This window comes from Saimiri boliviensis, chromosome 5 (assembly GCF_048565385.1).
Source record: "Saimiri boliviensis isolate mSaiBol1 chromosome 5, mSaiBol1.pri, whole genome shotgun sequence".
NCBI lineage: Eukaryota > Metazoa > Chordata > Mammalia > Primates > Cebidae > Saimiri > Saimiri boliviensis.
Genome location: NC_133453.1, coordinates 8383754 through 8405555, shown reverse-complemented (window position 1 = coordinate 8405555; position 21802 = coordinate 8383754). Strand labels below are relative to the sequence as shown.

Here is a 21802-nt window from a genome sequence, read left to right as displayed (position 1 = left end):
CATGCCAGCAATCATTTTTCTTTTGGCTTCACATTTCCAGCCTCATGCACAGGCATACCTAGATTTTCATACTTATCATCACAGGAACATCATTTTATCCTCTGCTTTCCTCACCTGGTGTTAGATGAAACACATTTTCCATGGCTCCTCCTGCCCCATCTTTGTGACTGCTCCTTTTGATGGCTGCATAATATTCCATGGATTTACTGCATCCTCACTGTAAAAATATCCCTCATTTGAAAAGTACTTGAGGCTCTGCCGGTTGTTTTTGTTGGTGCTCTCAGTAACGCTGAGATGAATCCCTTTGTGGACATTTTTATTATCCCTCAGCTACATTTTTTATTCTTTTGAGTAATCTCTTTAGGACAGGCTCCCATGTTTGCTGGGTCAGGGTGTGTCGATCAGTATTTGTGCTTCTTGGCACTTGACACCAAACTGATGGCCGTAAAGGCTGTCTCAGCCAGCCTCACCATGGATAGGTTTCCCCAGATCCTTGCTGGCATTGGGTGGTTTTGTTTGTTGTTTTTGGAGGCTGGAGTGCAGTGGCACGATCGTGGCTCACTGCAACCTCTGCTTCCTGGGTTCAAGAGATTCTTGTGCCTCGGCCTCCCGAGTAGCTGAGATTACAGGCATGCACCACCACGCCTCACTAAATTTTGTAATTTTTAGTAAAGATGGGGTTTCACCATCTTGGCCAGGCTGGTCTCGAACTCTTGACTTGAAGTGATCAGCCTACCTTGGCCTCCCAAAGTGCTGGAATTATAGGCGTGAGCCGCCGTGCCTGGTGCATTGGGTGTAATTTTCCTCCCTTCCTATCTATGCTAACTTCATGTCTGTGAAAGAGCAAATTAGTGATTCCTTAGTTTGCATTTTTGATGGCTAGGAAGGTGGAACTAATTTCCATTTACTAAAATTAACCACCTACAATTCTTTTGTGTGAAATGTCTGTCTGTATTATCTGTGCATGTGTCTGCTGGAGATTTGATTTTGAGGAGTTCGTTGTGCAGTTCAGATCGAGTGCCGTCTTGCCTTGGGAGCTGGCTGCAGATACTGTTCCCAATCCATTTCCTTTTTATTTTAGGTTTTTTTCCCCTGTGTGCAAGTTTTCTTTTTTATTGTATTTTGGGCTCTGGTGTACATGTGCACACCCTGCATCCTGCAGGATTGTTGTATAGGTACATACATGCCATGGTGGTTTACTGTCTCCATCCCTGCCCCCTGCCCCACTGCCTACATCAGGCATTTCTCCTGGTGTTATCCCTCCCCATCCTCCCAACCTGCCCCCCACCCCGCTTTCCCTCTCCTCCCCCTCTCCTCCACCTCCACACCTAGCACAGTGAGTGTTGTTCTCTTCCCTGTGACCAAGTGCTCTCATTGTTCGTCACCTGCCTATGAGAGAAAACACGCAGTGTTTGATTTTCTGTTCTTGTGTCAGTTTACTGAGAATGATGGTTTCTAGATTCACCCATTTCTCTACGAAGGACATGAACTCATCGTTTTTTTATGGCTGCATAGTATTCCATGGTGTATATGTGCCACATTTTCTTTGACCAGTCTATCATTGATGGGCATTTGGGTTGGTTCCAGGTCTTTGCTATCGTAAACAGTGCCACAATGAACATACAAGTGCATGTGTCTTTATAATAGAGTAATGTATAATCCTTTAGGTATATACTCAGTAATGGGATTGCTGGGTCAAATGGAATTTCTATTTCTAGATCCTTGAGGAATCACCACACTGTCTTCCATAATGGTTGAACTAATTTACACTCCCACCAACAGTGTAAAAGTGTTCCTTTTTCTCCACATCTTCTCCAGCATCTGTTATCTTCAGATTTTTTAGTGATCACCATTCTAACCTAAGTGAGATGGTATCTCAATGTGGTTTTGATTTGCATTTCTCTAATGATCAGTGATAATGAGCATTTTTTCATATGTTTGTTGACCACATATATGTCTTCTTTTGAAAAGTGTCTGTTCATATCCTTTGCCCACTTTTGAATGGGCTTGTTTTTTTTTTCTTGTAAATCTACATTAGTTCTTTGTAGATTCTGGATATTAGCCCTTTGTCAGATGGTTAGATTACAAAAATTTTTTCCCATTCTGTTGGTTGCCAATTCACAATAATGACTGTTTCTTTTTTCGTGCAGAAGCTGTGGAGTTTGATTAGGTCCCATTTGTCTATTTTGGTTTTTGTTGCCAATGCTTTTGGTGTTTTAGTCATGAAGTCCTTGCCTATGTCCTGGATGGTGTTGCATAGGTTTTCTTCTAGGGTTTTTATGGTGTTAGTTCTTATGTTTAAATCTTTAATCCATCTGGAGTTAATTTTTGTATAAAGTATAAGGAAGGGGTCCAGTTTCAGCTTCCTGCATATGGCTAGCCAGTTTTCCCAACACCATTTATTAAACAGGGAATCCTTTCCCCATTGCTTGTTTTTGTCTGGTTTGTCAAAGATCAGATGGTTGTAGATGTGTGGCATTGCTTCCGAGGCCTCTGTCTTGTTCCATTGGTCTGTATCTCTTTTTTGGTACCGGTACCATGCTGTTTTGATTACTGTAGCCTTGCAGTATAGTTTGAAGTCAGGTAGTGTGATGCCTCCAGCTTTGTTCTTTTTGCTTAGGGTTGTCTTGGCTATGCTGGCTCTCTTTTGGTTCCATATGACGTTTAAGGTGGTTTTTTCTAGTTCTGCGAAGAAGGTCAGCGGTAGCTTGACGGGGATAGCATTGCATCTATAAATTACTTTGGGCAGTATGGCCATTTTCACAATATTGATTCTTCCTAACCATGAGCATGGAATCTTTTTCCATCTGTTTGTGTCCTCTCTTATTTCCTTGAGCAGTGGTTTGTAGTTCTCCTTGGAGAGATCTTTTACATCCTTTGTCGGTTGTATTCCTAGGTATTTTATTCTCTTTGTAGCAATTGTAAATGGGAGTTTGCTCATGATTTGGCTCTCTGTTTGTCTGTTGTTGGTGTATAGAAATGCTTGTGATTTCTGCACATTGATTTTGTATCCTGAGACTTTACTGAAGTTGCATATCAGCTTAAGGAGGTTTTGGGCTAAGACGATGGGGTCTTCTAAATATACGATCATGTCATCTGCCAATAGGGACAATTTGACTTCTTCTTTTCCTAATTGAATACCTTTTATTTCTTTTTCTTGCCTAATTACTCTGGCTAGAACTTCCAATACTATATTGAATAGGAGTGGTGAGAGAGGGCATCCTTGTCTAATAACAGTCTTTAAAGGGAATGCTTCTAGTTTTTGCCCATTTAGTATGATATTGGCTGTGGTTTTGTCATAAATAGCTTTTATTATTTTAAGATACATTCCATCGATACCTAGTTTATTGAGAGTTTTTAGCATAAAGGGCTGTTGAATTTTGTCGAAGGCCTTCTCGGCATCTATTGAGATAATCATGTGGTTTTTGTCTTTGGTTCTGCTTATGTGGTGGATTACGTTTATAGATTTGCCTATGTTGAACCAGCTTTGCATCCCCAGGATGAAGCCTACTTGATCATGGTGGATAAGCTTTTTGATGTGCTTTTGCCAGTATTTTATTGAAGATTTTTGTGTCAGTGTTCATCATGGATATTGGCCTGTAGTTTTCTTTTTTAGTTGTATCTCTGCCAGGTTTTGGTATCAGGAAGATATTAGTCTCACGGAAAGAGTTAGGGAGGATTCCCTCTTTTTGTATTGTTTAGAATAGTTTCAACAGGAATGGTACCAGCTCCTCTTTGTACATCTGATAGAATTTGGCTGTGAACCCATCTGGACCTGGACATTTTTTGGTTGGTAGGCTATTAATTGCTGCTTTGACTTCAGACCTTGTTATTGGTCTATTCAGGGTTTCAACTTCTTCCTTGCTTAATCTTGGGAGTGTGCAAGTATCCAGGAATTTATCCATTTCTTCCAGATTTACTGGTTTATGTGCATAGAGCTGTTTGTAGTAATCTCTGATGGTAGTTTATATTTCTGAGGAATCGGTGATGATCTCCCTTTATCATTTTTTATTGCATCTATTCAATTCTTCTCTCTTTTCTTTTCTGTTAGTGTAGCTAGCGGTCTGTCTATTTTGTTGATCTTTTAAAAAAAAAAAACCAGCTCCTGGATTTATTTTTTGAAGGATTTTTTGTGTCTCCATCTTCTTCAGTTCTGTTCTGATCTTAGTTATTTCCTGTCTTCTGTTTGCTTTTGAGTTTTTTTTATCTTACTCCTCTAGCTCTTTCAGTTTTGATGATAGGGTGTCAATTTTAGATCTTTCCTTGTTTCTCATGTGAGCACTTGTTGCTATAAATTTTCCTCTAGACACTGCTTTAAATGTGTCCCATAGATTCTAGTATATTGTGTCTTCATTCTCATTGGTTTCCAAGAACATTTTTATTTCTGCCTTCATTTCATTGTTTATCCATTCATCATTCAGGAGCAAGTTGTTCAGTTTCCATGTGATCGTGCAGTTTTTAGTGCTTTTCTTAATCCTGAGTTCTAATTTGATTGCACTGTGGTCTGAGAGACTGTTATGATTTCTGTTCTTTTGCATATGCTGAGTGGTGATTTACTTCCAATTATGTGGTCAATTTTAGAGTAAGTGTGATGTGGTGCTGAGAGGAATGTGTATTCTATGGATTTGGTCTATTAGGTCTGCTTGGTCTAGATTTGCATTCAAGTCCTGGATATCCTTGTTGACTTTCTATCTCATTGTTCTGTTCAGTATTGTCAGTGGAGTGTTAAAGTCTCCGACTATTATTGTGCAGGAGTCTAAGTCTCTTTGTAGGTCATTAAGAACTTGCTTTATTTATCTGGGTGCTCCTGCATTGGGTGCATATATATTTAGGATAGTTAGCTCTTCTTGTTGCATTGATACTTTTACCATTATATAATGCCCTTCTTTGTCTCTTTTGATCTTTGTTGGCTTAAAGTCCATTTTGTCAGAGACTAGGATTGCTATCCCTGCCTTTTTTTTCTCTCTCTCTCTCCATTTGCTTGGTTGATCTTCTTCCATCCCTTTATTTTGAGTCTATGTGAGTCTTTGCACATGAGATGGGTCTCCTGAATACTGTACACTGCTGAGTCTTGCCTTTTTATCCAGTTTGCCAGTCCATGTCTTTTGATTGGGGCATTTAGGCTATTTACATTCAACGTTAATATTGTTATGCTGGAATTTGATCCTGCCATTTTGTTACTGGCTGGTTGTTTTGCCCATTAGTTGATGTGGTTTCTTCATTGCATCGTTGTTCTTTACCATTTGGCATGTTTTTGCAGTGGCTGTTACTGGTTGTTCCTTTCTGTGTTTAGTACTTCCTTCAGAAGTTCTTGTAAGGCGGTCTTGTAGTGACAAAATCTCTCAGCAATTGCTTGTCTGTAAAGGATTTTATTTCTCCTTCGCTTGTGAAGCTTAGTTTGGCCAGATATGAAATTCTGGGTTGAAAGTTCATTTTTTTTTTTTTTTTTGAGACGGAGTTTTGCTCTTGTTACCCAGGCCGGAGTGCAATGGCGCGATCTCGGCTCACCGCAACCTCCGCCTCCTGGGTTCAGGCAATTCTCCTGCCTCAGCCTCCTGAGTAGCTGGGATTACAGGCACGCGCCACCATGTCCAGCTAATTTTTTGTATTTTTAGTAGAGACGGGGTTTCGCCATGTTGACCAGGATGGTCTCGATCTCTCGACCTCGTGATCCACCCGCCTCGGCCTCCCAAAGTGCTGGGATTACAGGCTTGAGCCACCACGCCCGGCCGAAAGTTCATTTCTTTAAGGATGTTGAATATTGGCCCCCACTCCCTTCTAGCTTGTAGAGTTTCTGCCGAGAGATCCACTGTGAGTCTGATGGTCTTTCCTTTGTGGGTGACTCATCATTTCTCTCTGGCTGCCCTTAGGAATTTTTCCTTCATTTCAACCATGGTGAATATGAGGATTATGTACCTTGGGGTTGCTCTTCTTGAAGAATATATCTTTGTGGTGTTCTCTGTATTTCCTGGATTAGAGTGTTGGCCTGCCTTGTTAGTTTGGGGAAGTTCTCTTGAATAATATACTGAAGAGTGTTTTCCAACTTGGATTCATTCTCCCCGTCACATTCAGGTACACTGATCAAGTGTAGATTAGGTCTTTTCACATAATCCTATAGTTCTTGGAGACTTTGTTTGTTTGTTTGCTTTCATTCTTTTTTCTCTAATATTGCCTTCTTGTTTTAGTTCATTGATTTGATCTTCTATCTCTGATATCCTTTCTTTTGCTTGATCGATTCAGCTGCTGAAACTCATGTATGCTCCATGAAGTTCTCTTGCTGTGTTTTTCAGTTCCATCAAGTCATTTATGTTCTTCTCTAAGCTGGTTATTCTAGTTAGCATTTTGTCTAAACATTTTTCAAAGTTCTTGGTTTCTTTGCATTGGTTTAGACCATGGTCTTTTAACTCAGGGAAGTTTGTTATTATCCACCTTCTAAAGCCTGCTTCTGTCAATTCATCAAACTCATTTTCTGTCTTGTTTTGTTCCCTTGATGGTGAGGAGTTGATCTCTGGGAGGGGAAGAGGTGTTCTGGTCTTTAAAGGTTTCGTCCTTTCTGCACTGGTTTTTTCCCGTCTTCATGGATTTATCTCCCTTTGGTCTTTGAAGTTGGTGATTTCAGGAGGAATCTGTGAGTGGACGTCCTTTCTGTTGTAGTTGGAGCTATATCTTTTTTGGCCTGTAGAGGCGCCACTGGGCTGCCTCGGATTCAACCAGGTTGCTGGGTGGGTAGTCTTCCCTGGGGGTTTGTTTGCAGGTGAAATTAGCCCCATCTCTCCAATGGCATCTCTCCTTCCCTGAGTTCGATCTTCCTGGTTGAGGTCAAACTGGTGTATTCGCTGCGAAGCTGTCTGGTGCATGGGCTTCAGTTTGAGTTTTGTGGGAGGTGGGGCCTGCCAGACCTTACGACCTGTTTCCCTGCTTTCAGCTCTGCCTCTTTCTGTGGGACGGTTGTTCTGTCCTGCTGGCGTTAGTCCAATCTTCCGCCCAGATCCCACCAACAACTTTCGGCACCAGGCCTTGGCTCAGGTTTGCATTGACAACCCGTGGTGCCCCTCAGTCTGGCGGGGCTCTTGTGGACCGTGGGTTTCAGGAGGGATGAGGTAAGCACAGGATCCGAATCGGAGGACCAAGAGGGTGAAGTCCCCCAACCCTCCGAGCCAGCTGCACGTTCCAGGTGGGGGTGTGCCCTGCCCTGTCGGTTGATTCTCCCTGAGCAGCTCTTGCCCTGCTGTAGCTCCCTCCCTGGGCTATTTTCAGAGTCCTTCCAGTCCCCGAAAACGAACCCGACACCTCACTTGGAATGGTGACGTCCTCTGGACCTCCGCATCTCGTTTGCTGGGAGCTGCATTCCCGTGTTGCCTCCTCCCGGCCCTCTTGGCGGCGCCTCCCTCTGTGTGCAAGTTTTAAGCTTGCATATCCTCTTACCTGCGGGTTTTCTTCCGTCATGTCTTGTACCGCATCAAATCTTTGGAAGTTTTCATTCCCTACAGCGATCAGTTAAGTGTTTCATTCTGTCTTTCTGCTGCACTTTCTACAACATAATTTTTTTTACATCAACTAATCCACCTTTTGTTGTAAGACTTGAGACATTTGCTCCAAAGTACTGCGCTGTACGCAGACGGATTTACTAAATAACCCTGGCCTGGGCCATATTTTCAAAGGACCATCTCCAGATGACAGAGCCAACTCTCGGGCCAAAAGCTTGGTGTTTCCGCCATGAAAGGCTGGGACTTCACCGGCGGTCTCCCACTTTCCCCACAGGTGAGGGCTGCATTGCCCTTCGGTTAGAGGCCACAGAAACGCAGCTGCCCATCTACACACCTCTCACCCACCATGGGGAGATGACAGGCCACTTCCAGGGCGAGATCAAGCTGCAGACCTCTCAGGGCAAGAAGAGGGAAAAGCTCTATGGTAAGCAGCGAGCCCCTCCGCAGCGCCCTCTTCAGCACGCCCCCAACTCCCCTGCCTTAGGGACAGGAACTTGCTTTCTCAGCAAAGCCGTCAGATAGTCTCTGCTGTGGCCTCAGAGCAGAAATCCAGCACTGGAAAAGATCTCAGACAATCTGGCCTGATCCTCACTGGACTCAAAAATTTCCCAACGGATCCCAACACCCAGTGTGCCCAGGTCACCCTCCCTGACCCTGTGGATTTTTCGGGGCCCCAAACCTCACCTATCAGCCTTTAGGCTTTGTCATTCCCCTATTAGCCTCTCCGCCAAAAGAAGGACCCAGGGTACCAGGCGAATCCACCTCTTATTAAATGGTTCCTTCCAGGCTGTCCGGGAAGTCCAAAGCTACGGCTGCAGTTGAGACTTAGAATTTCTCGGGTGACCTTTGCTTGTCCAAATAGCCACATGGTGCCCACCTCCCATAAACAAACAGACCTTGTACATGCCTAAACCCTGCCCTCATGGTGCCCACCCAGGTTTCCGTACCTTCCAAACTGCTTTTTCATTTTTTTTGAAACAGAGTCTCACTCTGTCACCCAGGCTGGAGTGCAGTGGCAGAGTCTCGGCTCACTGCAACCTCCACTTTCAGGGTTCAAGTGATTCTCCTGTCTCAGTCTCCAGAGAAGCTGGGACTATAGGTGCACGCCACCACACCTGGCTAATTTTTGTATTTTTAGTAGAGACAGGGTTTCACCATGTTGGCCAGGCTGGTCTGGAACTCCTGACCTCAAGTGGTCCACCTGTCTTAGCCTCCCAAAGTGCTGGGATTACAGGCATGAGCCACCACACCCAGACTGAATTTTTTTTTTTTTTTTTTTTTTTAATTGGAGATAGGGTCTCACTTAGCAGCCCCAGGCTGGAGTGCAATGACATGATCTCAGATCACTGCAACCTCTGCCTCCTGGGTTCAAGTGATTCTCCTGCCTCAACCTCCTAAGTAGCTGGGGTTATAAGCGCCTGCCACCATGCCCAGCTAATATTTGTATTTTAGTAGAGATGGGGTTTCACTATGTCGGCTAGGCTGGTCTCAAACTCCTGATCTCAAGTGTTCCGCCTGCCTTGGCCTTCCAACGTGCTGGGATTACAGGCATGCGCCACTGCACCTGGCATGTTTGTTTTATTTTAATGTGACAAAACATATTTGCCTATTTTGTACATTGCTGAGACCAATAAGTTGGAAATGTCACATGAAATGACAACTCTGGATCCCAGTTCTCCACTGTGGAGCCACAGCAGGCATAATTAATCAATCGCTGAACCCTCAGAAGGCCTCAGAATCTTGCTTAACCCACCTCCCAAGGTACCCATTATTCACTGTGCAGATCAGCCTGCAAATGGAAACCCCTTTGCCATCCCTCGCCTAAGCTCTGGAAGCTGGGCCCTCACATGCTCTTTCCTGGCTCTTTCCTTCCAGACTTTGTGAAGACGGAGCGTGACGAGGCCAGTGGGCCGAAGTCCCTGAAGAGCCTCACCAGCCACGACCCCATGAAGCAGTGGGAACCCACCAGCAGGTAAAGCGGGCATGGGGTGGGCGTTCAGGGGAGTGGATGTCAGCGACTCATGACAAGCTAGCATGGTTTGGCCGAGTGTGATGGCTCACGCCTGTAATCCCGGCATTTTGGGAGACCAAGATACATCACTTGAAGTCAGGAATTTGAGACGAGCCTGGCCAACATAAACCCTGTCTCTACTAAAACTACAAAAAGTAGCCGGGCTTGGTGGCGCTAACCTGTAATCCCAGCTACTCAGGGGCTGAGGCAGGTGAATCACTTGAACCCAGGAAGTGGAGGTTGCAGTGAGCCAAGATTTCTCCACTGTACTCCAGCCTGGGTAACAGAGCGAGACTCCATCTCAAAAAAAAAAAAAAAAAAAAAAGAAAAAAAAAATTAGCTGGGTGTAGTAGTCTAGCTACTTGGGAGGCCGAGGTGGAAGGATTGCTTCAACCCAGAAGGCTGAGGCTGCAGTGAGCTGTGATTGTGTCACTGCACTCCAGCCCAGGTGACAAAATAAGACCTTTTCTCAAAAAACAAAACAAAACAAAACAAAACAAAAAGCACTAGCGTGACTCTGCAGACCCAGGGCCAGTGAGAGGTGAACTGGAACACAGAGAAACCAAGGACACAGAACAAGAAGCGCTAGCCCACAAGAGCTGCTCTCCTGCCTCCCCTCTGTGAGTCTCCTGACTGCTGGGGAGGTTGGTGTGACTGTGACAAAGCCTGGGAAACGAGCGTGATGGGAAGTTCGGTTTGGCTCAGCTAACATTTGTTGAGCCCCTATGATGTATCTAGTTCTAGAGAAATCAAGGCAGATTCGGTGCAGTCCCTTAGAACTTGCGGCCTAGTGCATGGAGAAGTGACTGCAGGGAGGATGGAGAGATTCCAAGTCTACAAAGGGTGGCTGTGTCTCCCGTGGCACCGAGGACACCAGCCATCGTGGGATCTGTGGCCACCAAACCCCACCCTGTCACTAGCAAGAAGAATCACTGGGGGAAAATGCACACCAGTTGGTCTTGGCAGAGACTCAACTGGGAGCGGTACAGATGATGGAGTCTGTATTAGCAGAGGACAGATGTCCTGGGGAGCAGGGCTGCCCTCACTCGCCGATGTGATCTTGAGTTCCAGAATCACCAGCCAAGGAAACAGAGCCATGGTAGCGGCAGACCCAGCCTGTTCCTCTCCTCCCTCCCTTCCCCCACCACTCCTCCCCACCAACCCTTGCCTTCACCCCAGCCACCCCCGCTGCACGCAGGAACGCTCATCTCTACACACTCCCTGATCCACTTCCAGCTTCCGAGGTTCACAGGCGTGGGCACATGCATCCCTTTCACTCTCCCTCCCATGACGGTCCCATCAGCAAATGCATCCTGGCTCTGAAGTGTCTACTGGTTTCCAGAACCAGGATCAGTGTGGGGAAACAAATTTCCATTGTGACTAGTATGAGAATGAGTCTTTCTTTTTTATTTTTTTTTTACTTTTTGAGACGGAATCACGCTCTGTCACCCAGGCTGGAGTGCTGTGGTGTGATCTTGGCTCACTGCAACCTCCCCCTCCTGGATTCAAGCAATTCCTGCCTCAGCCTCCTGAGTAGCTGGGACTACAGCCAGGATGCCACCATGCCCGCTAATTTTTGTATTTTTAGTAGAAACAGGGTTTCGCCATGTTGGTCAGACTGGTCTGGAACTCCTGACCTCGTGATCCGCCCGCCTCAGCCTCCCAAAGTGCTGGGACTACAGACATGAGCCACCGTACCCAGCCATGAGCATTTATTTCTTAAGCAGGCATTGGTGGAGGGAGCAAGGTACAACTGGGGACCCGCTGGCGGTGCACATGGGAGCTGTGGAGTGTCCCTGCTAGCCTATATACTCAAACTCAGTTCTCGAGAGGCTGGTGCCTGACACAGTGGCCGCATGCTGTGTCTATTGGGGCCACCTCGCCTGGTTCTGGGCCAGCCCCCCACAGCTTTAAGCTGACTGCCCCCCCTCCATTCCAGGCTCCAGTCTTGACGTCTGTGCCCTCACGCTCATTTTTCTAAATATGCACGTGGCTATCTCCGTGCTGATGCTACACACACAGACGTGGGGCTAACATGTTCCAGAAGAACCCCTGACAGACTGCCCTGAAAATCCCCTCCTTCCTGCCACCCGGGCCACTCCCACCATCTCTCTGCGTTGCCAGCCTTGCCAGCTTTTCACTCCATCCTCTGCACCTGCTCACCAGCCTTCAGACCGTCCAGGAACAGGCCAAGGCCCTCTCACCTGGAGGCCTTTGCATGTACTCTTACCCCTGCCCAGAACACCCTCCACTTCTTTCTCTCTTATCTGCTTTTCTTATCTCAGTTAAAAGACCGTCTCCTCAGACAGGGCCTCCTGGGGTCACCCAATGCCCAGTTGGTCCCAACACCTCACTAGTCTCCATCTTTGCCCCTCGTTACTCTGAGACTCCAGCACTGCAATGCTGCGTCTCTGTGCCACCGAGCTTGTCTCTCCCATCCAAAGCGAGTTCCAACAGAGACCCCGGTGCTCACAGCCATATTCCCTGCTCCTGGCCTGGGGCCGAGTGCTTACAGGGCTCTCAGTAAGCGCAGTGTCACACGAATAGATGAATGAATGAATGAACGAATGAATGAATCACTGCACAAGAGATAAAGGAGTTGAGGATAGCCCAAGAGAGCCCCAGGATTATCAGAGGACACTTTCCGTGGGCCGGCGCTGACCCCGAGAAGGGAAGGGGCCCTGAGATGTGACTCCACGTCTTACCTGCAGGGCCCCTCCATGCAGTGGCTCCAGCCTCACCGAAATCATCAATCCCAGCTACATGGGAGTGGGGCCCTTTGGACCACCAGTGCCCCTGCACGTGAAGCAGACCTTGTCCCCTGACCAGCAGCCCACAGCCTGGAGCTACGACCAGCCACCCAAGGACTCCCCGCTGGGGTCCTGCAGGGGAGAAGGTCCTCCCACACCTCCCTGCCAGCCGCCCATCTCACCCAAGAAGTTTTCATCCTCGACAGCCAACCGGGGTCTCTGCCCCAGGACACAGGAGTCCAGGTGAGCATCCTCTTCATTAAGATGGTTCCCTCCTCTGCTTATGAAAGCGCCCTGGGCTTTCACCCTGGAATGGAAGCCTCATGAGGGCCATGATTTGCGTTCACTTTGCTAATGACTTATCCCTGGGGCCTGGAACACAGCAGGCCCCTAAACTTGTATGTGGATTCTTTCACATCCTAACCTATTGGGGCAACTCAATCTCTTTTTAAAGGGTAAAAATTTGTAAAGATACTGCCAAGAAAAGGAATCTTGTATAAAAACTATAAACATACCAAAAAACATGTTTCGGCCAGGCGTGGTGGCGCACACCTGTAATCCCAGCACTTTGGGAGGCTGAGGCAGGTGGATCACTTGAGGTTAAGAGTTTGAGACCAGCCTGGCCAACATGGTGAAAACCTATCTCTACTAAAAATACAAAAATTAGCCAGGCGCAGTGGCTCACGCCTGTGATCCCAGCTACTTGGGAGTCTGAGGCAGGAGAATCGCTGAACCCAGGAGACAGAGGGTGCAGTGAGCCAAGACTGTACCACTGCACTCCAGCCTGGGTGACAGAGCAAGACTCAGTCTTGGGAAAAAAAAAAAAAAAAAAAAACTCTAGAGCTAGTGAACCTCAGGCATTTCCCACTCCCTAGAGGGCCCCATGGAACAGGGGTGGGAATTTCCATGGAGAGTCTGCTCGCATTAATCCAGTCTTTTTTCTCGACCACGAGGTTCCCTGTCCTATAAGCAGCTTCCTAGTCTCTCCTGTGGGGGACACTTAGTTAGAAACTGGAACTAGGGATGTAAAAGTCAGGCAGAGCAGCCGACCTGCAGAGAGAGGAGGCCTGGCCCTGAAACTCTGGGGAAACCCCAGATGGTGGAAAATACTGATCGGAGTCTAGAACTGGTTCTGGCAGAAGAATGGAAGCCAGATAGACCAGGCCGGGCAGCCGAGGAACAGGGTCGACACTTCCCAAAGGCATGGCTGCTCTCGGGTGATGCTGGCACAGAGCAGAGCCAACCACAGGCATGTCGTGGATACACAAGTGGGGAGCTCCACATGTTTCTAGTAGCTGCAGGATGCCAGACAGACATGAAAGTGCAGCCCCAATTACCAACGATCTGAGGTGTGCAGAGTGGCATGAGCAGTGTCTCCCCTCCAGGCTCTTTGCCGGGGAGTCATAACCTCAGGGATTCACCCTCAGCCTCTCTTCCCCAGCACTGGGTTTTTCTTCATCTTTTCTCCATGAGGACTTGGATGCTGTCCGCCACATGGGGGACAGAGCCAGCAGAGGGTGTGTCCTCCATCACACTGTCCTCCAGCTCCCACCTTCCCAGGTGTGGCCGGGTGGGGCCTTCCTCTGGATGGAGGAGCTGTTGACACTCTCATTTCTCAAGATGTGCAAGATATGCTCTAAAAAATGGACAGACTGGGCACAGTGGCTCACACCTGTAATCCCAGCACTTAGGCCAAGGTGGGCAAATCACTTGAGGTCAAGAGTTCGAGACCAGCCTGGCCAACATGATGAAACACATCTCTACTAAAAATACAAAAATTAGCCAGGCGCGGTGGCGCACGCCTGTAATCCCAGCTACTTGGGAGGCTGAGACATGAGAATCACTTGAACCCAGGAGGTGGAGGTTGCAGTGAGCAGAGGGTCACGCCACTGCACTTTAGCCTAGGTGACAGAGCAAGACTCTGTCTCAAAAAAAAAAAAAAATGGTGGGGGATAGATGAGAGGAAGTCAGGAAGAGAGAGAGAAAAAAAGGCAAGACAGGACAGCCCTGGAGCTCGGCTCAGCTGTCTCTATCTTTACCGCTGTACAGAATGTGTGATAGGATGTTAGACTCTGGTCATTCCCTAAGAAACTTGTGAGGAGGAGAAACAACTTCAGTTTCCTGCCAGTTTCCTGGCACTATTTGGTGGGTATCCAGGTGCCTGTGTGGCCACCTCTTTGGAGACCCCAGGAAATGGAGCTCTAAGCAACCAGAAAGAACAAGGAGCATGATTTTTGGTGTAAGTGAATGCTTTTCAGTTCCCAAAGCAAATGGATCTTGGTGCTTAACAATGAGCACACAGCCTGGCGGGAGCATGTTCTCCACAGCCCCATGGTGGCAACTGCAGACAGGCCAGCATCCATGGGCAAGGGGCCCCCAGGGTGCACTTCTGACTCACTGCGCGCCAAGGAGGCGCTTGGAGCCTGGATCCCTGCAGCCCCCATGCCTGCCTCATCCCTTTCCGCTGCTCCAGGTCCCAGGCTCAGCCAGAGCCAAGGCTGTGGAAGGGGGTGTTACAAGCACCATCAGTGTTTCCCCACCATCGCCCAGACCTACGTGCAGGGACTGACCTTCCCAGTTTGCCAAGTACTGTCCCAGTTTTATTTAATTAATTAATTAATTAATTAATTTTTGAGACGAAGTTTCACTCTTATTGCCCAGCCTGGAGTGCAGTGGCGCGATCTCGGCTCACTGCAACCTTTGCCTTCCAGGCTCAAGAAATGCTCCTGCCTCAGCCTCCCAAGTAGCTGGGATTACAGGCATGCGCCACCACGCCCAGCTAATTTTTGTATTTTTTAGTAGAAATAGGATTTCTCCATGTTGGTCATACTGGTCCCAAACTCCTAACCTCCGGTGATCCGTCCACCTCGGCCTCCCAGAGTGCTGGAATTACAGGCATGAGCCACCGCGCTCGGCCTCTGTCCCAGTTTTAGCTCTGAAAGTCCCACATCCAGGAAACCCTTCAGTCCTGCACAAGGAAGGAGGACGACTGGTCACCCCAGACCGAAGCTGTGCGGTTAGGAAAGGGACTCTTTCAGCCCCTGGCCAGTGCCTAGCTGCTTTAGAGAAGAGTCTTTGCTCTTCTGAGTCTGAGAAGTAGAGTTATTTGCTGCAGGAATCAACTTTGTCTCCTGGCTATCTGTTCCCTATTCAAGAACTATGGCCTGCTATAGCAGTCAATTTCTTTCTGCCTTTGGTCAGGGGAATAAGAATTCCTTTTGAGTTTTTGGTAGTTTTCCCCAGTCTTCCCCGGCTGCCCCCACCAAGCCTTCCCCTTTAAGCACGACAGAAGCCTGCTCCTAGAGGGAAAGATTCTCTGGTCTCCACTGCACTGCTCTTTTCCCAGAGGAGTGAGCTTTGGAATCACAAAAGTGCTTGCACCAGGGCTCTCTTCCTGGTCCTGCCCCCCGCTCTCTGAAGTGAGCCCCTCCTCCATCTCAGCCCTGGGAGAGGGTGGTCAGAGGTCAGGACTTCTTGCTCCTTCATCTGAAAACTTGTGGCCACTGCCAGCTGCACCCTCCTGTGCCCTCTTCCCTTGGCTAACTCACAGCAAGGGTCTTTGAGGGCCCGCACGCGGGTGCAGAGAGGGCTGCAGGTGGAGGGGCGCTTTCCAAAGTCCTTGTTCAGGGCCCCAGCAATTTCTATGTATGCACTTGCTCTACGGTGTTTCCAAAAAGTAATGGGCAACACCCCCAGGTACAGAGTCAGGCTCCCTTTGGTGTGTGCCTGAGGCTAGCCTCCCTGGAGCCCCATAGCATCTCACAGGCATCCGTGCGTGGACAACGCCCCGCCTTTGTCCCCTGAGCCCACACCAGCTCCCCAAAGAGTCCCTGTTGAGTGCCTTTGAGCAGCATCTCAGTGCACAGCCCATCAGTGACAGGCGTGGCAGCCTCAGCAGCTCAGTGGGTTCCCGGGCATTCACAATCGCTTCTTTTTTGTAGAAAGCAGAACCTAGAACACTCCCCTGGGAGATTCTGCTGCTGGTCAGGAAGTAAAATGTGTTCCCATTCCTCATTCTCCTAATTTGCTCAGCAGGAAATCACCTCCAGCCAGAGCAATGATGAATCAGAACACAAGCAAAGGTAGCGCTTGCCTACTTTGGGTCACACACAGAAGCTTCCCCTGCCCGTGAGTGAAGTAGGCCTTTCTTCTAGCTGCTGGCCTTGGTTTCCCCAGTACTCGCAAGTGTCCAAATTCCCTCTGATTTTCACCATGACCACGACGTGTTCCTTCCACTGTGTTAGGAGAGCCTTCCAGGCAGAGGCCTTCATGTGTTTACTGGGATGTCGGCCCCCTGAGCTCAGAGTCTGTCCTTGTTCGTGGCTGCGTTGCTGTGCCTGGGGAAGAGTCTCACACAAGTTTGGTAGATGGAGCCTCTTGAGCTTTCACCCTCAAGTATCACTTCCTGTGGAGGTGTGATCACCTTCCTGAGCGGTCATGCAAGTGCCAGGTCCGAGCAGAATGGCTGGAGTCAGAGGGGAGGCTGTGGGGTGGGGATGGGAGGGGCTAGGGAAGGGGGCCTGTTGGCTGGAGAGACAGGGAAGGGCCGTGGAGAGCAGGCGCATCTGATGAGGATGAGGGCTTGATATGGAGGTGCCAAGTAAGTTCTCGCTTCATTTCTCCTACAAACGAATCCTCCAGTGCCATCCTTGCTCACGGATGCTCTGATGTGAACAGTTTTTATGGTGGAAAAGGTCCTAGGCCAAAAGGGAGGCTGTCTTCGAGGACAACATGGGACGAGCACAGTGCTGCTTCCTTTCTTTTTTTCACTTGAGGTGAAATTCACATAACATAAAATTAACCACTTCAAAATGACCAGTTTGCTAGGCTGGGCACAGTGGCTTGTGCCTGTAATCCCAGCACTTTCGGAGGCCAAAGTGAGAGGATTGCTTGAGGCCAAGAGTTCAAGACTAGCCTGGGCAATATAGTGAGACCTCCATCTCTACAAAATAAAACAAAACAAAAAATTAGCCCGGCCTGGTGGTACTGCCTGTAGTCCCAGCTCCTTGGGAGTCTGAGGGGAAGGATCACGTGAGCCCAGGAGGTTGAAGCAGCAGTGAGCCATGATTGCACCACTGCACTCTAGCCTGGACAACAGAGCAAGACTCTGTCTCTAAAACGAAACAAGACAAAGCAATTTGGTGGCATTCAGTACATTTACGTTACACATCTCTATCTAGTTCAGAAACATTTGTATCACCCCAAAGAAAGCCATTAGGCAGCCACGCCCCATGTTCTTCTCCCCTGAACACGTGTCTTTCCTGCTCTGTCCCCGGCTCTAGGCCCAGTGACCTGGGGAAGAACACGGGGGATGGGCTGCCTCAGGAGGACCTGCCGCTGACAAAGCCGGAGATGTTTGAGAACCCCCTGTATGGCTCCGTGAGTTCCTTCCCTAAGCCTGTTCCCAGGAAGGACCAGGAATCCCCAAAAATGCTGCGGAAGGAGCCCCCGCCCTGCCCAGAACCCGGCCTCTTGTCGCCCAGCATTGTGCTCACCAAAGTCCAGGAGGCTGAGCGCAGCGAGGGGCCAGCCAAGCAGGCGCCCGCGCCCCGGCTGCGCTCCTTCACCTGCTCGTCCTCCACCGAGGGCAAGGCGGCCAGCGGGGACAAGAGCCAAGGGAAGCCCAAGACCCCGGCCAACTCCCAGGCCCCGGTGCCAGCCAAGAGGCCCATCAAGCCTTCCAGGTCGGAAATGAACCAGCAGACACTGCCCACCCCAACTCCACGGCCGCCACTGCCAGTCAAGAGCCCGGCGGTTCTGCACCTGCAGCACTCCAAGGGCCGTGACTACCGCGACAACACCGAGCTCCCGCACCACGGCAAGCACCGGCCAGAGGAGGGACCACCGGGGCCGCTAGGCAGGACTGCCATGCAGGTGCGCTGCACTACACAAGGGCTTGTGTGCACGTGTGTGCGTGTGCATGCCTGAGTGCGTATGTGTGTGTGTATGCATATGTGTGTGTGTGCGTGCATGTGTGTGTGTGCATGTGTGTGTGCATGCATGTGTGTGTGCATGCTTGTGTACACTTGCTTGTGATAGTCCTGGGAACCACTCCATGAGAAGGGAGAGTTAGGATTTGAACCCAGATCTGCCTGGCCCACACATGCCTGGCCCTGCTTTACCTCTGCAGCAGTTGTTGAAAGGAAGAAAGGCAGGGCTGTGGATAAACTCTTAGTCCAGTGTCAGGCCCAGAGGAAGAAGATTCCATAAAGAAAAGGAGCCCGGCCGGGCGTGGTGGCTCAAGCCTGTAATCCCAGCACTTTGGGAGGCCGAGGCGGGTGGATCACGAGGTCAAGAGATCGAGACCATCCTGGTCAACATGGTGAAACCCCGTCTCTACTAAAAATGCAAAAAATTAGCCGGGCATGGTGGCGCGTGCCTGTAATCCCAGCTACTCAGGAGGCTGAGGCAGGAGAATTGCCTGAACCCAGGAGGCGGAGGTTGCGGTGAGCCGAGATCGCGCCATTGCACTCCAGCCTGGGTAACAAGATCAAAACTCCGTCTCAAAAAAAAAAAAAGAAAGAAAGAAAAGAAAAGGAGCCTAAATCATTTACATCTCATTGTTGTTAGTATTATTATTATTATTATTATTTTGAGATGGAGTTTTGCTCTTTGTTGCCCAGGCTAGAGTGCAGTGGCGTGATCACAGCTCTCTGCAACTTCCACCTCCCTGGTTCAAGGGAGTCTCCTGCCTCAGTGTCCCGAGTAGCTGAGATTACAGGCAGCCACCACCACGCCCAGTTAATTTTTGTATTTTTAGTCGAGATGAGGTTTTACCATGTTGGCCAGGCTGGTCTCAAACTCCTGACCTCAGGTGATCCACCTGCCTCGGCCTCTCAAAGTGCTAGGATTACAGGTATGAGCCACCGCACCTGACCTCATTGTTATTATTAATTTGCATTCATACTTGAAAATTTCCCAGTATTTTAGAGAATTCAGCACACTTTCCCCCTCCTTGGTGTAAAATAAAAAAAATTTTGAGCAAAACCAACAGCAGTTAAGAACAGACTCTGGAGCCAGGCTGTGTTGGGTTTGAATCCCAGCCCTCCCACTTCCTGGCTCTGTGCCATAAGCCTCAGTTTACTCATCTGTAAAAAGGGGCTGTTAATGACACCTGCCTCACAGAGTTAGAAGGACAATTGCATCGTAGACTATTATGAATTATTACCATATATTATCATCTATATAGAAATTATATATTTATATATTTCCATTTCTGTTATCCATTACATATCATTTCATATATATACTATGCATATTACATAGCATATGTAATATGTGTATGTATTATAATATACGTGTATGTGCATATTACATATGTGTATATATTTTATATATATATATATTTACTTACCTAAGCATGGTGCCATGTAGTTCCAGCTACTGAGGAGGCCAAGGCATGAGGCTAGCTGGAGCCCAAGAGTTAAAGGCTGCTGTGAGCTATGATTGCACCACTGTGCTCCAGCCTAGGCAACAGAGTAAAAACAAATTTTTAACATAACTAGGTAAAGTACTTAGAACATTGGGTGCTGGGCCTTCTCAGCTACATGTTAAAGGAAGCCTGGCCTAGCCCACAGCATGCAAGGCCACAGGCCACATAGTTCAGTGTGGCCTGGTGAGAATAAGCCCTGACAGCCCTCTGTTTTCCTCCCACAGTGAAGCCCTCGGTGAGCTGCCGGTGAGTCGGGAGCCCAGAGGAACAGCGTGAAGCCACTGGGAACCTCTCCCGGGACCTCCTGCTGGCGTCTCCTACCCAGCTTCCTACGCAAGGCTTTGTGTTTTTCAAGAAAGGGCCTAGCTTCTGTGTGGCCCATGGAGTTCACTGCCTGTGAGACTTGGCACCAAGTGCTGAGGCTGGAAGAAAAACGCGTGCCAGACGGGCAACAGACAGTCTGCTCTTGGTACTTGAGACTCTGGTGCCTTGTTCAGGGCACCATCTGAAGAAAGAAACTGCAGCACCGATTCAAGGGTGGAGATATAAATAATAATAATAATATTAATAATAATAATGGCCACATGGATCGAACACTCACCGTGTGCCAAGAGCCGTGCTAAGTGCTTTATGAACCTTCACATATCAGGATGACCTCAAGAGCTGAGGCTCTAGCCAATGAAAACCACGTACCCAAACCCACCAGTTCCAAACGGAGGGGTTTGGAGAAAGCATTAAGAAGGCCAGTGCCCTCCTGGAGTGAGATAAGGGCTTGGCCTTAGCGAGCTGAAGAGTCTGGGTAGTTTGTTACAGGTACAAGACGCCTGTTCTGTCCAGCTTCAGTGACACAAGCTGCTTTAGCTAAAGCCTTGGGGGCCCTGCCTAGCTGGGTGGCAAGCAGGATTACCTGGCTTCTCAGTTCTTTAGTTGGAAGGAGCAGGAAATCAGCTCCTACCCTCAGTGGAGAGATCTGGCCTCAGCCTGGGCCAGGGATGCCAGGGCCCGTGCCGGGTTCCCTGTACCCTCCTCGAGGTGGGCAGCCACCACCAGCCACAGTGCAGCCGAGCCCCCAACACATATTCCATCGTGCGCATGGAAGAGTCTTTGCTGCGGCTCCTGAAAGCCATGCCTGGCTGCTGGGGAGGGTGGGCCTCGTGGTTCCAGGCTCTTGAAATAGTGTAGCCTTTTCTTCTTAGCTCTGTGGCTTTCAGCTCTGCTTCCTTGGTTATTAGGAGAATAGGTGGGTGATGTCTTTCCTTGTGTTGCTTTTCAACATAGCAGAATTAATGTAGGGAGCTAATTCCCCAGGTATGTGTGGACGCAGGGGAAGGGTATGCGCCCCACATTCCCATGGTGGAAGTGTGCGTGATCAATAAATTGTGCCTTTCTCGCTCAGCTGTGTGTATTGTTTTTCTTGACATTCGGATCCATAGATGTCCTTCTAGACTGCAGGGCCGCCAGAGGGCCCAACTGAGGCAGTTAAGGGTTCGTGGCGGTGACGAATGGTGTTGCCCTGACCAGTGGGACACCACAGAGCCAGTCTGAAGCTGGTCCTGAACCGGGAACAGGCGGAAACAGCACTCCTTCCCTCCACACATCTTCCTGGCACTCCAAGCAACCTGCAGCCACCCAGATGTCACGGGCATCCCCTCCAAACCTGCTCTCCTGCAGCCCACAAGTTTCTCCCAGCTTTTATAAGTTTTCACTGCTTAAGCTGCAGAGCCAAAAAAAAATGTCGGCCATGCAACATATAATACACATATATTAAACACATTAAAGGCAATGGCTCACGCTTGTAATCTCACCACTTTGAGAGGCCAAGGCGGGTGGATCACAAGGGCAGGAGGAGTTCAAGACCAACCTGGCCAACATGGTGAAACCCTGTCTCTACTAAAAATACAAAAAGTAGCCAGGTGTGGTGGTGTGCACCTGTAATCCCAGCTACTTGGGAGGCTGAGGCAGGAGAATCACTTGAACCTGGGAGGTGGAGGTTGCAGTGAGCCGAGATTATGCCACTGCACTCCAGCCTGGGTGACAGAGTGAGACTCCATCTCAAAATAAAAGAAGAAGAAGGAGAAGGGGAAGAAGAAAAGGCATGTCAACACTTCCCAGGTCAGGGAGC

General features: G+C 48.7%; 1 protein-coding gene across 2 annotated transcripts in view; it reads left to right on the top strand.

Annotated features, from left to right (window-relative positions):
- The window catches only part of INPP5D (inositol polyphosphate-5-phosphatase D), a 153460-nt gene extending 132385 nt beyond the window's left edge, over positions 1-21075 (top strand). For both annotated transcript variants that reach the window (XM_003936730.3, XM_010347208.3), the window contains exons 23-27: positions 7762-7911; positions 9363-9459; positions 12210-12491; positions 17531-18122; positions 19905-21075. In XM_003936730.3, coding sequence (XP_003936779.1) covers positions 7762-7911; positions 9363-9459; positions 12210-12491; positions 17531-18122; positions 19905-19907 — 1124 coding nt within the window. In that variant the 3' untranslated portion in view covers positions 19908-21075. The remainder of the gene's footprint in view (positions 1-7761; positions 7912-9362; positions 9460-12209; positions 12492-17530; positions 18123-19904) is intronic.
- The last annotated feature ends 727 nt before the right edge of the window (positions 21076-21802 follow it).